Genomic DNA, 14131 nt, shown 5'->3' on the forward strand with positions numbered 1-14131 from the left:
CGCGGGCGGTTGGTTTCCAGGGCCGCCGGGCGCGTGGCGATGACGCGGGGGGCGGGGCGGAGCAGAGCGGCGCGCGGGGCAGCATGGCGGCGGCGGCCTCGGGCTGCCCGGGGCGGCTGGTGCTGGAGGCGCTGGGCGGGGCCCGGCCCCTGCCCGGCCTGGTGCGCGGCCTGCGGGACAGCGGCCAGGTGAGCGCCCCGGAGCCCCGCCCCCTCCCGGCCCTCGGGAGCCCCGCCCCCTCCCTCCCTCCCTCCTCGGAGCCCCGCCCCCTCCCGGCCCTCGGGAGCCCCGCCCCCTCCCTCCCTCCCTCCTCGGAGCCCCGCCCCCTCCGGCAGCCCCGCCCCCTCCCTCCCTCCCTCCTCGGAGCCCCGCCCCCTCCCTCCCTCCCTCCTCGGAGCCCCGCCCCCTCCCTCCCTCCTCGGGAGCCCCGCCCCCTCCCGGCCCTCGGGAGCCCCGCCCCCTCCCTCCCTCCCTCCCTCCTCGGAGCCCCGCCCCCTCCGGCAGCCCCGCCCCCTCCCGGCCCTGGGGAGCCCCGCCCCCTCCCTCCTCGGCAGCCCCGCCCCCTCCCTCCTCGGGAGCCCCGCCCCCTCCCTCCTCGGAGCCCCGCCCCCGCCCTCCCTCCGCGTAGCCCCGCCCCCTCTCTCCTCTGAGCCCCGCCCCCTCCGGCAGCCCCGCCCCTCCCTCCACGGGAGCCCCGCCCCCTCCCTCCTCGGAGCCCCGCCCCCTCCGGCAGCCCCGCCCCTCCCTCCTCGTGAGCCCTGCCCCCTCCCTCCTCGGAGCCCCGCCCCCTCCGGCAGCCCCGCCCCCGCCCCCCTCGGCAGCCCCGCCCCCTCCCCCTCGGAGCCCCGCCCCCTCCGGCAGCCCCGCCCCCTCTCCCCTCGGTGCCCCGCCCCCTCTCCCCTCGGAGCCCCGCCCCCTCTCCCCTCGGAGCCCCGCCCCCTCTCTCCCCGCCCCCCCGGGAGCCCCGATCCCTCCCTCCCTCCCTCCCTCCTCGGAGCCCCGCCCCGTGCGGGATGCCCGCCCCCTCCCTCCGCGGGAGCCCCGCCCCCGCCCTCCTCGGAGCCCCGCCCCCTCTCTCCCCGCCCCCCCGGGAGCCCCGACCCCTCCCTCCCTCCCTCCTCGGAGCCCCGCCCCCTCCGGCAGCCCCGACCCCTCCCTCCTCGGGAGCCCCGCCCCCTCTCTCCTCGGAGCCCCGCCCCCTCTCTCCTCTGAGCCCCGCCCCCTCTCTCCCCGCCCCCCCGGGAGCCCCGACCCCTCCCGGCCCTCGGGAGCCCCGCCCCCTCCCTCCCTCCCTCCTCGGGAGCCCCGCCCCCTCCCTCCTCGGGAGCCCCGCCCCCTCCGGCAGCCCCGCCCCCTCCCTCCTCGGAGCCTCGCCCCCTCCCTCCTCGGAGCCCCGCCCCCTCCCTCCTCGGAGCCCCGCCCCCTCTCTCCCCGCCCCCCCGGGAGCCCCGACCCCACCCTCCCTTCCTCCTCGGAGCCCCGCCCCCTCCAGCAGCCCCGCCCCTCCCGGCCCTCGGGAGCCCCGCCCCCTCTCCCTGCCCGGAGCCCCGCCCCTCTCTCCCCGCCCCCCGGGAGCCCCGCCCCCTCCCTGCCCGGAGCCCCGCTCCCTCCCTCCTCTGAGCCCCGCCCCCTCTCCCCGCCCGCAGAGCCCCGCCCCTCCGGGAGCCCCGCCCCCTCCCTCCTCTGAGCCCCGCCCCCGCTCTTCCTGCCCGCGGAGCCCCGCCCCCCCGTGAGCCCCGCCCCCTCTCTCCCTGCCCCCGGGAGCCCTGCCCCTTTCCGGAGCCCCGCCCCTCCCTGCTCTCGGGAGCTCCGCCCATCCCTCCTCAGAGCCCCGCCCCCTCCCTCCCTGTCCCTCGGAGCCCCGCCCCCTCCCTCCCTGACCCCTGAGTCGCATCCTCCCCCCAGGTCTGACCCCCCTGGGCAGGAGGGCGCGATGAGGGCTGGGTGGGGTCGGGTTGGGGGGGGAAGTGGGTCTGGGGGGCAGAGTGGGGGGGAGTGTGGGGGGGAGGAGGAGGGTCTGGGGGGCAGAGTGGGGGGGAGTGTGGGGGGGAGGAGGAGGGTCCGGGGGGCAGAGTAGCCTGGGGGGCTCCCCCCTTGCTGCAGGGGTCTCCAGGGCATGTGCGCCACGCTGCCCCCCATCCCAGGGCTGGGGGGGGCTGGCCTGTCCGGGGTTCGTCGCTAACCCCCCCCCCCACTTTGTGTTCCCAGAACCTGCAGGCCCTGGGGGGCCTGATCGGGGCCACCAACGCCCGGCTGGGCACCGTCAAGACACGGTGAGTCCCCCCCCCCTCCCCACACACCCACCCACTGCTCGGGGGGCAGAGGGGTCTGACCCATCCCCCCAAAGGGCTGGTCCCACTGGGCAGCTGGGAGTCCCCTGGAAACCCCTCCCTGGTTCCCTCACACTGCGCCCCACAGGGAAACCCTGCCCGGGATCCCTTATAGGGGATACCAGAGCCTCCCCCCCCCCCCGGCTCCCCTGGGAACTCCCCACCATGGGCCCCATAGCGGCACCCCTGGAGCCACCTCCTCCCCCTGCTTTCCCAGCGCGTGGCACGACACAGGGGGCTGGCTGACTCAGCCCCCCACCCCAGCCGGGCGGGTGCCCCCCCCCTGATCTCCCTGTGCCCCCCAGGTTCGAGGGGCTGTGTCTGCTCTCCCTGCTGGTGAGCGAGAGCCCCACGGAGCTGTTCCAGCCCCACTGCGTGGGCTGGCTGCGCGCCCTGCAGCACCTGCTCCAGGTGAGGGGGGGTGAGAGAGGAGAGGGGAGGGCACAAGGGGGGTGTGTGAAAAAACTGGGACTCTGGGCTGAGCTGGGGATAGGGGGCGGAGCGAGAGGTGTGGGGCAGGGAGGGGCGAGGGAGTGGGGCGGGGGGTGGGGGAGGGGGCAGCAGGGGCGGGGCAGGCAGGAAGCGGGCGTGGCTGGGCTGACACCTCCCCCCCCCCCAGTCCCAGGACCCCGCCCCCACCATGGCGCTCGGGGTGGCCGTGCTGCGGGACCTGCTGCTCTACTCCTGCCAGCTGCCCGAGCTGGGGCGGGACATCGCCACCAACCACATCCCCGGGCTGCTCACCTCCCTGCTGGCCCTCAAACCCGAGGTGAGTGTCCCCCCCCCCTCAGCGCCGGCCCCGTCCCCCCCCACCCACCTCCCCGGGCTGCTCACCTCCCTGCTGGCCCTCAAACCCGCGGTGAGTGTCCCCCCCCCTCAGCGCCGGCCCCGTCCCCCCCCACCCACCTCCCCGGGCTGCTCACCTCCCTGCTGGCCCTCGAACCTGAGCTGAGTGTCCCCCCCCCACAGCGCCGGCCCCGTCCCCCCCCCCCCACCTCCCCGGGCTGCTCACCTCCCCGCTGGCCCTCGAACCCGAGCTGAGTGGCCCCCCCGAGCCAGGCAGGGCCCCCCGGGGCGGGGCGGGGGGGAGCCTGACGGCGTCTCCGCTCTCTCCCCAGTGCCAGCTCTCGGCGCTGGAGGGGATCAGGGCCTGCATGACGTGTTACCCGCGGGCCTGCGGCTCCCTCCGGGTAAGTCTGTCTCCTCGCTGTGGGGCGGGGGGGGAGGGGGGCGCCGTGGGGCTCGCGGCCCGGCCGCTCACCCACTCTCTCTCCTCACCCCCAGGGCAAACTAGCCGCCTATTTCCTGTCCCGAGTGGACGCCGAGTCGCCCCAACTGCAGCAGGTACTGGGGGGGCGCTGCGGGGGGGGGGGGAGCTCTGGGAGCTGGCCCGAGGCATGCTGGGAACACCTCCCCCCCCCAGATCGGTGTGGTTAAATCCATCTGCTTCCGGGGGGAGCTGGCCCTGCGGGGGGGGGGTCTCCCCTGGGCTGGGAGGGGAGCTGGGGGGGGGGGTGCTCCCCCAGGACGTGGGCAGGAGGGCAGCACTTGGGAGGAGCTGTCCTGCGACATGGGGGGCTGGGGATCAGCCCCCCGGGGGCCCCCCCTGGGAGCCGATGGGGGGCTCTCCCCTGGCCGGGGGGGCGCTGACACCGTCTCTCCCCCCCCCCGGCAGCTGGCGTGCGAATGCTACGCGCTGGTGCCCTCGCTGGGCGCCGGCTTCACCCACGGGCTGAAGCACACGGAGTGCTGGGAGCAGGAGCTGCACGCGCTGCTGGCCACGCTGCACGGCCTGCTGGGAAACCTCTACGAGGGGGCCGAGACCGGTAAGCGGGGAGGGGAACCCAGGCGTCCGGCGGGTGGGAGTCCCCGTCAGAGCTCCCGGGCGGGGGGGGGGTGTGTGTGTGAACCCAGGCGTCCGGCGGGTCGGAGCCCCCGTCAGAGCTCCGGGGCTGGGTGTGAACCCAGGCATCCGGCGGGTCGGATTCCCCGTCAGAGCTCCCGGGCGGGGGGGGGGGGGTGGGAACCCAGGCGTCCGGCGGGTCGGAGCCCCCGTCAGAGCTCCCGGGGTGGGTGTGTGTGTGTGTGTGAACCCAGGCGTCCGGCGGGTCGGAGTCCCCGTCAGAGCTCCCGGGCGGGGGGGTGAACCCAGGAGTCTGGCGGGTCGGAGTCCCTGTCAGAGCTCCCGGGGGGTGGGGGGTGAACCCAGGCGTCCGGCGGGTCGGAGTCCCCGTCAGAGCTCCCGTGGGGGTGGTGAACCCAGGCATCCGGCGGATCAGAGCCCCCATCAGAGCTCCCAGGGGGCAGACAGCAGTGTGTGTGGGGGGGTGTGAACCCAGGCGTCCGGCGGATCAGAGCCCCCATCAGAGCTCCCAGGGGGCAGACGGCAGTGGGGGTGTGTGTGAACCCAGGCGTCCGGCGGGTCGGAGCCCCCGTCAGAGCTCCCGGGCGGGGTGTGTGTGTGTGTGTGTGAACCCAGGCGTCCGGCGGGTCGGAGTCCCCGTCAGAGCTCCCGGGCGGGGTGTGTGTGTGTGTGAACCCAGGCGTCCGGCGGGTCGGAGTCCCCGTCAGAGCTCCCGGGCGGGGTGTGTGTGTGTGTGAACCCAGGCGTCCGGCGGGTCGGAGCCCCCGTCAGAGCTCCCGGGGGGGCGTGAACCCAGGCGTCCGGCGGGTCGGAGTCCCCGTCAGAGCTCCCGGGCGGGGTGTGTGTGTGTGTGAACCCAGGCGTCCGGCGGATCGGAGCCCCCATCAGAACTCCCGGGGGGCGGACGCCCGGGGCGGGAGGGGGTTTGTGTGAACCCAGGCGTCCGGTGGATCGGTGCCCCTGTCAGAGCTCTCGGGGGGCAGACGCCAGTGCAGGGGGGGGTGAACCCAGGTGTCTAGCGGATCGGAGCCCCCATCAGAGCTCCTGGGGGGCAGATGCCAGTGGAGGGGGTGTGTGTGAACCCAGGCATCCGGTGGATCGGTGCCCCTGTCAGAGCTCCCGGGGTGTGTGTGTGTGTGTGTGAGAACCCAGGAGTCTGGCGGGTCGGAGTCCCCGTCAGAGCTCCCGGGGGGGGGGTGAACCCAGGCGTCCGGCGGTTCGGAGCCCCCATCAGAGCTCCCGGGGGAAGACAGCAGTGTGTGTGGGGGGGTGTGAACCCAGGCGTCCGGCGGATCAGAGCCCCCATCAGAGCTCCCAGGGGGCAGACGCCAGGGGCGGGAGGGGGTGTGTGTGAACCCAGGCGTCCGGCGGATCGGAGCCCCCATCAGAACTCCCGGGGGGCGGACGCCCGGGGCGGGAGGGGGTTTGTGTGAACCCAGGCGTCCGGTGGATCGGTGCCCCTGTCAGAGCTCTCGGGGGGCAGACGCCAGTGCAGGGGGGGGTGAACCCAGGTGTCTAGCGGATCGGAGCCCCCATCAGAGCTCCTGGGGGGCAGATGCCAGTGGAGGGGGTGTGTGTGAACCCAGGCATCCGGTGGATCGGTGCCCCTGTCAGAGCTCCCGGGGTGTGTGTGTGTGTGTGTGAGAACCCAGGAGTCTGGCGGGTCGGAGTCCCCGTCAGAGCTCCCGGGGGGGGGGTGAACCCAGGCGTCCGGCGGTTCGGAGCCCCCATCAGAGCTCCCGGGGGAAGACAGCAGTGTGTGTGGGGGGGTGTGAACCCAGGCGTCCGGCGGATCAGAGCCCCCATCAGAGCTCCCAGGGGGCAGACGCCAGGGGCGGGAGGGGGTGTGTGTGAACCCAGGCGTCCGGTGGATCGGTGCCCCCGTCAGAGCTCGTGGGGGGCAGACGCCAGTGGAGGGGGAGGGGGTGAACCCAGGCGTCCGGTGGATCGGAGCCCCCGTCAGAGCTCCCGGGGGGCAGACGCCAGTGTGTGTGGGGGTGTGAACAGGCCTCCGTTACACTAAGATGCTGCTCCCGGGGTGGTGGTGGGGACCCCGGCGTCCTGCCCAGCCCAGTGGAGGGCCGGGAACCCCCCCCCCACTGACAGCCCCCCCTCACCCCCCCGCAGACCCCCTGCCCTACGAGGGCCCAGGCGTGGAGCTGCTGCTGCCGCCGGCGCCGCCCGACGGGGAGACCAACTTCGTCCTGAACCTCTGCAACCGCTTCTCCGGCCTGGCCAAGTGCCTGGAACTCCTGCTGAGGTACCCGCGCGCCCCCCCCCGGCCCCCCCGGGACACTGCCGGGGTTCCCCCCCCCCCCAGACTGCGCCGGGCTCTGCCGGGCCGGCGATGGTCAGTGAACCCCGGGGTCGGGTTCAGCGTCTCTCCCCCTCCCTGGGAGCGTTCAGCCCCCCGGCCCCCCCGTGTGCTCCCCACAGCGATTCCCTCTGGGCGGGGCCCCTGGGGACCCCTCTGACGCCCCCCCCCCCGGCAGCCGGGACGCAGCCGGGGGGAACGCGCGTCGCACCGAGGTCGTTAGCACCGGGAGCAGGGACCCGCACCAACGTCCCTCTGGGGGGGGTCCCGAGTCCCAAACCAGCAGCCCCCCCCCCCACCTCCTCGCAGGGGGCGGGCCCTGTGCCCCGTTAGCCCGTCACCGTCACACCCGCCCCCTAGCTACGGGAGTAACACGTGGGGAAACTGAGGCACGCACCCAGTCCTCAGAGAACGTGCCCACTTGGTCACTGCCCCCGGCTGGGGTCCCCGCAGGACAGCGCCCCCTAGTGCCGTAGCGGGGGGGGGGGGGTTGTGCTGACTCAAAGGGGAGAGCCCCCCCCCCCCAGCTAATGCCCCCCGGCTCCGTCCCATTGCAGCAGCGAGTTTGTGGCTCCGGTGACGGTTCCGGTCCAGGACGTTCTGGATCTCGTGTGCCGGGCTCTGAACATCTCCAGCCAGAACATCGTGAGTTGGGGGGGGCGGGGGGGGGGGGAAAGTCCCGCCAGCCCCGCCGAGGCCCATACGGCCCTGTAGGGCCCAGCCTGCCGGCTCTTAAAGGGCCAGCGCCCTGGCCCGCTCTCGGGGAGCCAGTCTGGGGGTGCGGGGCTGGAGTCGCCCCCGTGTCCCCCAAGGGGGGATGTGTTCTAGCCCCAAGGTGGGGGCTGGAGCCTGTCTGACCCCCCCCCCCCCGCCGTCGTCTCCCCCCCCCACCCCAGAGCTGGTTCGGCGACGGGCCCCTGAAAATGCTGCTGCTGCCGTCGGTCCACCTGGAGATCCTGGAGGTGCTGGCGGCCCTGATCCTGGCGTGAGTCCCCCGGGGGCGGGGCGGGGCTGGGAGCGCGCTGACCCCTCTCCCCCCAAGTGTGGGGTGCGCTGGGGCAGCGTGGGGGCATACGGGGGGGGGTCCCTGCCTCGCCGCGCTGACCCCTCTCCCCCCAAGTGTGGGGTGCGCTGGGGCAGCGTGGGGGGATACGGGGGGGGGTCCCTGCCTCGCCGCGCTGACCCCTCTCCCCCCAAGTGTGGGGTGCGCTGGGGCAGCGTGGGGGGATACGGGGGGGGTCCCTGCCTCGCCGCGCTGACCCCTCTCCCCCCAAGTGTGGGGTGCGCTGGGGCAGCGTGGGGGGATACGGGGGGGTCCCTGCCTCGCCGCGCTGACCCCTCTCCCCCCAAGTGTGGGGTGCGCTGGGGCAGCGTGGGGGGATACGGGGGGGGGTCCCTGCCTCGCCGCGCTGACCCCTCTCCCCCCAAGTGTGGGGTGCGCTGGGGCAGCGTGGGGGGATACGGGGGGGTCCCTGCCTCGCCGCGCTGACCCCTCTCCCCCCAAGTGTGGGGTGCGCTGGGGCAGCGTGGGGGGATACGGGGGGGGGTCCCAGCCACGCCGCGCTGACCCCTCTCCCCCCAGGTGTGGGGCCCGGCGGGGGCAGCGTGGGGGGATACGGGGGGGTCCCTGCCTCGCCGCGCTGACCCCTCTCCCCCCAAGTGTGGGGCGCGCTGGGGCAGCGTGGGGGGATACGGGGGGGGGTCCCTGCCTCGCCGCACTGACCCCTCTCCCCCCAAGTGTGGGGTGCGCTGGGGCAGCGTGGGGGGATACGGGGGGGGGGGTCCCTGCCTCGCCACGCTGACCCCTCTCCCCCCACGTGTGGGGTGCACTGGGGCAGCGTGGGGGGATACGGGGGGGTCCCTGCCTCGCCGCGCTGACCCCTCTCCCCCCAAGTGTGGGGTGCGCTGGGGCAGCGTGGGGGGATACGGGGGGGGGTCCCTGCCTCGCCGCGCTGACCCCTCTCCCCCCAGGTGTGGGGCCCGGCGTGGGGGGATACGGGGGGGTCCCTGCCTCGCCGCGCTGACCCCTCTCCCCCCAGGTGTGGAGCCCGGCGGGGGCCGCGTGGGGGGATACGGGGGGGTCCCTGCCTCGTCGCGCTGACCCCTCTCCCCCCAGGTGTGGGGCCCGGCGTGGGGGGATACGGGGGGGTCCCTGCCTCGCCGCGCTGACCCCTCTCCCCCCAGGTGTGGGGCCCGGCTGGCGCGCTGGGGCAGCGTGGGGGGATACGGGGGGGGTCCCTGCCTCGCCGCGCTGACCCCTCTCCCCCCAGGTGTGGGGCCCGGCGTGGGGGGACACGGGGGGGTCCCTGCCTCGCCGCGCTGACCCCTCTCCCCCCAGGTGTGGGGCCCAGCGGGGGCAGCGGGGGGGGATACGGGGGGGTCCCTGCCTCGCCGCGCTGACCCCTCTCCCCCCAGGTGTGGGGCCCGGCGGGGGCAGCGTGGGGGGATACGGGGGGGTCCCTGCCTCGCCGCGCTGACCCCTCTCCCCCCAGGTGTGGGGCCCGGCGGGGGCAGCGTGGGGGGATACGGGGGGGTCCCTGCCTCGCTGCGCTGACCCCTCTCCCCCCAGGTGTGGGGCCCGGTGGGGGCAGCGTGGGGGGATACGGGGGGGTCCCTGCCTCGCCGCGCTGACCCCTCTCCCCCCAGGTGTGGGGCCCGGCTGGCGCGCTGGGGCAGCGTGGGGGGATACGGGGGGGTCCCTGCCTCGCCGCGCTGACCCCTCTCCCCCCAGGTGTGGGGCCCAGCGGGGGCAGCGGGGGGGGATACGGGGGGGTCCCTGCCTCGCCGCGCTGACCCCTCTCCCCCCAGGTGTGGGGCCCGGCGGGGGCAGCGTGGGGGGATACGGGGGGGTCCCTGCCTCGCCGCGCTGACCCCTCTCCCCCCAGGTGTGGGGCCCGGCGGGGGCAGCGTGGGGGGATACGGGGGGGTCCCTGCCTCGCTGCGCTGACCCCTCTCCCCCCAGGTGTGGGGCCCGGTGGGGGCAGCGTGGGGGGATACGGGGGGGTCCCTGCCTCGCCGCGCTGACCCCTCTCCCCCCAGGTGTGGGGCCCGGCTGGCGCGCTGGGGCAGCGTGGGGGGATACGGGGGGGTCCCTGCCTCGCCGCGCTGACCCCTCTCCCCCCAGGTGTGGGGCCCAGCGGGGGCAGCGGGGGGGGATACGGGGGGGTCCCTGCCTCGCCGCGCTGACCCCTCTCCCCCCAGGTGTGGGGCCCGGCGGGGGCAGCGTGGGGGGATACGGGGGGGTCCCTGCCTCGCCGCGCTGACCCCTCTCCCCCCAGGTGTGGGGCCCGGCGGGGGCAGCGTGGGGGGATACGGGGGGGTCCCTGCCTCGCTGCGCTGACCCCTCTCCCCCCAGGTGTGGGGCCCGGTGGGGGCAGCGTGGGGGGATACGGGGGGGTCCCTGCCTCGCCGCGCTGACCCCTCTCCCCCCAGGTGTGGGGCCCGGCTGGCGCGCTGGGGCAGCGTGGGGGGATACGGGGGGGTCCCTGCCTCGCCGCGCTGACCCCTCTCCCCCCAGGTGTGGGGCCCGGCTGGCGCGCTGGGGCAGCGTTCTGGGCCGGCTCTTCCCCCAGGTGCTGGGCGCCTGGAGCAGCAGCAGGGACTCGGTGCCGCTGGGCCAGGAGAAGCCCTACAGGTCAGTGGGGGGCCAGGTGGGGGGGGGGCGGCGGGGGGGGGGGGCCCGTTCTGCAGCCCGGCCCTGACCTGACCCCCCCCCCTCTCTGTGCAGCGCCGTGCGCACCCGGCTGTACCAGGTCCTGGAGCTGTGGGTGCAGGTGGGCGGGGCCGGCGCGGGGGTGCTGCAGGGCCCCCCCCAGCACAGCGAGGCCCTGCTGGCCCATCTGCTGAGCGACATCGCGCCCCCCACTGACAGCGTCAAGGTGAGCCCCCCTGGAGCCCCCCCGCCTGCCGGGGAGAGCGCCCCCTGCTGAGCCCCCTGCCCCACAGCGCCCCCTAGCGCCCCCCTGGAGCCCCCCCGCGTGCTGGGGAGAGCGCCCCCTGCTGAGCCCCCACTCTGCTCCCTGCCCCATAGCGCCCACTAGCGCCCCCTGGAGCCCCCCTGTGTGCCGGGGAGAGCGCCCCCTGCTGAGCCCCCTGCCCCACAGCGCCCCCTAGTGCTCCCCCGCTCCCTGCCCCACAGCGCCCCCTAGCGCCACCCTGGGGCCAGCCCTGCCTGCCGGGGGAGAGCGCCCCCTGCTGAGCCCCCACCCTGCTCCCTGCCCCACAGCGCCCCCTAGTGCTGCCCTGGGGCCAGCCCTGCCTGCTGGGGGAGAGCGCCCCCTGCTGCCCCCGCCCTGCTCCCTGCCCCACAGCGCCCCCTAGCACTGCCCTGGGGTCCAGCCCTGCCTGCCAGGGGAGAGCGCCCCCTGCTGCCCCCTGCCCCATAGCACCCTCTGCTCTGCCCCACAGTGCCACCTGCTGCCCCCGCCCCGCTCCGTGCCCCACAGCGCTCCCTAGTGCTGCCCTGGGGCCAGCCCTGCCTGCTGGGGGAGAGTGCCCCCTGCTGAGCCCCCCACCCCGCTCCCTGCCCCACAGCGCCCCCTAGCACCTCGCTAACCGCTCCTGCCCCTGCAGCTGAAAGTGGGGCGCCCTGGCTCGGAGGGGAAGCCCAGCGCCCCCAAGAAGCCGAAGCTCTCGGAGGGGGGTGATGCCCCCTCCCTGCACCGCAAGCAGGACCCCATGGCCAACAGCGACGTCTGCAAGGCGGCTCTGCAAGGTAACCGGGCCCCCGGGCAGGCCTGGGGGCGGGGCCATCGCCTGGGGGGCTCACCCCTTGTGGGGGGCTGGGGGTGACCGAGCTGCCCCCCTGAAACTCTCCCGTCTCTCTGCAGCGCTGAGCCGGGCCATCCTGCTGGGAGGAAGCCTGGTGAAGGAGGAGACCCACAGGGTGAGTGATGGGGGGTTAGATGGGGCCGGCACACGGGGCTGGAGGGAGGCAGGGGGGTTGGGGCGCAGGGTGGTGGGGGCGGAAGGCAGGGGATTAAAGGGGTGGGGGGCTCCAGGCTCCGGGGCGAGTGGGGGGGCTCCGGGTTGCGGGGCGAATTGTGGGGCTCCGGGTTACGGGGCGAGTGGGGGAGTTGCTAGGTGAATGGGGGGGCTCCGGGCTCCGGGGCGAATTGGGGGCTCCGGGTTACGGGCGCCGTCTCTAAACCCCCCGTCTCTCCCCCCAGCGGCTGCAGGAGCTGGTGGTGCCGCTGCTGCTCCGCCTGGCCCAGGGGGACGTCCCCCCCGGGGGCCCCTACGCCAGCCCGGCCTGTCGCCACCAGCTCTACCGCCTGCTGCTGGCGCTGCTCCTGGCGCCCGCGCCCGCCTGCCCCCCGCCCCTGCACTGCGCCCTGCGGGCCTTCGCCCTGGGCCAGCGGGACCCCAGCCTGCAGGTGAGACCCCCACGGGGAGCCCCCCGGCCTTCTCCCCTTCCGCCCCCCCCCCGGCTCCAACGCTCCCCCCCTCTCTCTCGCCCCCTGCAGGTGTCGTCCTTCTGCGCCGAAGCCCTGGTGACCTGCAGCGCCCTGGCGCGCCCCCGGGTGCCCTCCCTGCAGCTCCCCCTCCCCGGCCCCGCCCCCTCGGCCGGCCCCGCCCCCGCGGACCTGGCCGCCTCCCCCTTCCGCCAGGCCCCGCCCTTCCCCGCCCCGCCGCCCGCCCGCCCCCCGCCCACCAACCACCTGGGCCTGGCGCCGCCCCGGCTGCCCCCTTCCGCCGCCCCCGGCCTGGCACTGGCGGAGGAGCCCGGGGAGGCGGGCGACCCCCGGCTGCTGGCCCCGCCCTCGCCCGGGGGCGCGGAGGACGGGGGGGTGGGGCTGGGGGGCAAACCCCGGCGCCCCGTCTACGTGCACTACGAGAAGGAGGAGGAGTCGGACGTGGAGATCTCCCTGGAGAGCGACTCCGACGACAGCGTGGTCATCGTCCCCAAGGGGCTGCTGCCCAAGCCCCCCCCGCCGCCCCCGCCGCCCCCCGCGCCCCCCTCCCCGCCCCCCGCCCAGCCCCCCGAGGAGCCGCCCGCCGCCCCGCTCCCGCTCCCGCTGCCGCCCGCGGCCGGCGAGGCGCTGCCCGGCCTGGGCGAGGAGAACCCGGCCGTGATCAACATCAACAGCAGCGAGGAGGAGGAGGAGGAGGAGGAGTTCCCGGAGGAGGACGAGGAGGACGAGGAAGAGGAGGAGGAGGACGAGGAGGAGGAGGAGGAGGAGTACTTCGATGAGGAAGACGAGGACTTCGAGGAGGAGGAGGAGGAGGAGGAATTCGAGGAGGAGGAGGAGCTGGGGGAGGAGGAGGAGGAGGAGGAGTACGAGGAGGAGGAAGGCTTGTCGGAGGAAGAGGAGGAGGAGGAGGAGGAGGAGGGGGCCCTGTCGGAGGACGAGCGGGCGCCCCCCTCCCCCCAGGAGCCGCCGGCCGCGCCCGGGGAGCCGGACGATCTCATCATGGAGGTAGAGGAGAGCCAGGGCCCCGGGCCGCTGCCCCCCGAGGAGGTGGAGGAGGAGGTGGTGGTGATGAAGGCTAGTCCCCCGCCCGCCCCGCAGCCGCCACCGCCGCGGGAGGAGGAGGAGCTGCCGCCGGCCCCGCCCACCCCGCCCCAGCAGGCCAGCCCCCTCCAGGCCCCGCCTCCCGCCCCGGAGGAGATGGGGGAGGAGCCCCCGCTGCTGGAAGCCTCGCCCCCCATCCTGGAGGAGGAGCGGCCCCCCAAGGAGGAGGGGGCACCCCCGGCGGGGGAGCAGGGGGACGGCGCCGGAGAGGGGGCGCAGCCCAGCCCCGAGCGGGAGCAGCCGGCCGTGAAGGCAGAGGTGAGATGGGGGGTGAGGGGCGGGGACCCGGGGAGGGGTGGGGGTGAGGGGTGGGGGGGCGTGAAGGCAGAGGTGAGACGGGGGTGGGGTCTGGGGAGGGGCGGGGGTGGGTGGTGGGGGGCGTGAAGGCAGAGGTGAGACGGGGGTGAGGGGCGGGGACCCGGGGAGGGGCGGGGGTGGGGGGTGGGGGGCGTGAAGGCAGAGGTGAGACGGGGGGTGAGGGGCGGGGACCCGGGGAGGGGCGGGGGTGAGGGGTGAGTCGGGGGGTGAGGGGAGAAGAAGAGATGAGATGGGGGGTGGAGGTGGGGCCTCGGGGAGGGGGGGCTGCCCCAAGGCAAAGGGCTGACACCCCCCCCGCCATCTCCCCCCCCCCCAGGCAGAGGCAGACGAGACGGAGACCATGCTGGCTGACTTCATCGACTGCCCCCCGGACGACGAGAAGGGGCCCCCCGAACCCAGCCCCTAGAGGGTCCCCCTGATCCACCTGCTCACCCCGGGATCCCCCCAACCCCCCCCCCCCCCACTGTGTGTCCCGGATGGTTCAATAAACACCCCCTCTCTCCAGCGCCAGGCTGTGCCGTCTGTGTGGGGTGGGGTTACTGGGGGGGCGACAGTGCAGGACAGTTGCACCTGTATCCCCACCCCATGCTCAGCAGGTCCCCCCCTCACCCCGCTGGCCCCTCCCCCAGCCTCTCTTCATGGGTGGGTCCTACGTCCGGGGGGGGTTCAGAGATTGGGGGAAGCCCCCCCCCGCCCCACCGAGAGCCTGGGGATCCCCTGGCCTCATGCCCCAGAGACCCGCCAGCCGCCCGGAGTGGGGACACGCGCCTGCCTGCGCGCCCTCTCCATA

The 14131-nt window shown here is 76.0% G+C and overlaps 1 protein-coding gene across 1 annotated transcript; it reads left to right on the forward strand.

Moving 5' to 3' along the window:
* The first annotated feature begins 60 nt into the window (after positions 1-60).
* Positions 61-13845, forward strand: PELP1 (proline, glutamate and leucine rich protein 1). Its single transcript, XM_045000846.1, has 18 exons — positions 61-188; positions 2209-2273; positions 2636-2741; positions 2950-3099; positions 3449-3520; positions 3615-3674; positions 4006-4156; positions 6322-6454; positions 7066-7153; positions 7405-7493; positions 10026-10142; positions 10236-10386; positions 11081-11222; positions 11338-11393; positions 11677-11883; positions 11974-12981; positions 13039-13281; positions 13658-13845. The coding sequence occupies exons 1-18, from the start codon at positions 84-86 to the stop codon at positions 13745-13747; spliced, it is 3033 nt and encodes a 1010-aa protein (XP_044856781.1). The 5' UTR covers positions 61-83; the 3' UTR covers positions 13748-13845.
* The last annotated feature ends 286 nt before the right edge of the window (positions 13846-14131 follow it).

This window comes from Mauremys mutica, unplaced genomic scaffold (genome assembly GCF_020497125.1).
Source record: "Mauremys mutica isolate MM-2020 ecotype Southern unplaced genomic scaffold, ASM2049712v1 001373F_np12_obj, whole genome shotgun sequence".
NCBI classification, from domain to species: Eukaryota; Metazoa; Chordata; order Testudines; family Geoemydidae; genus Mauremys; species Mauremys mutica.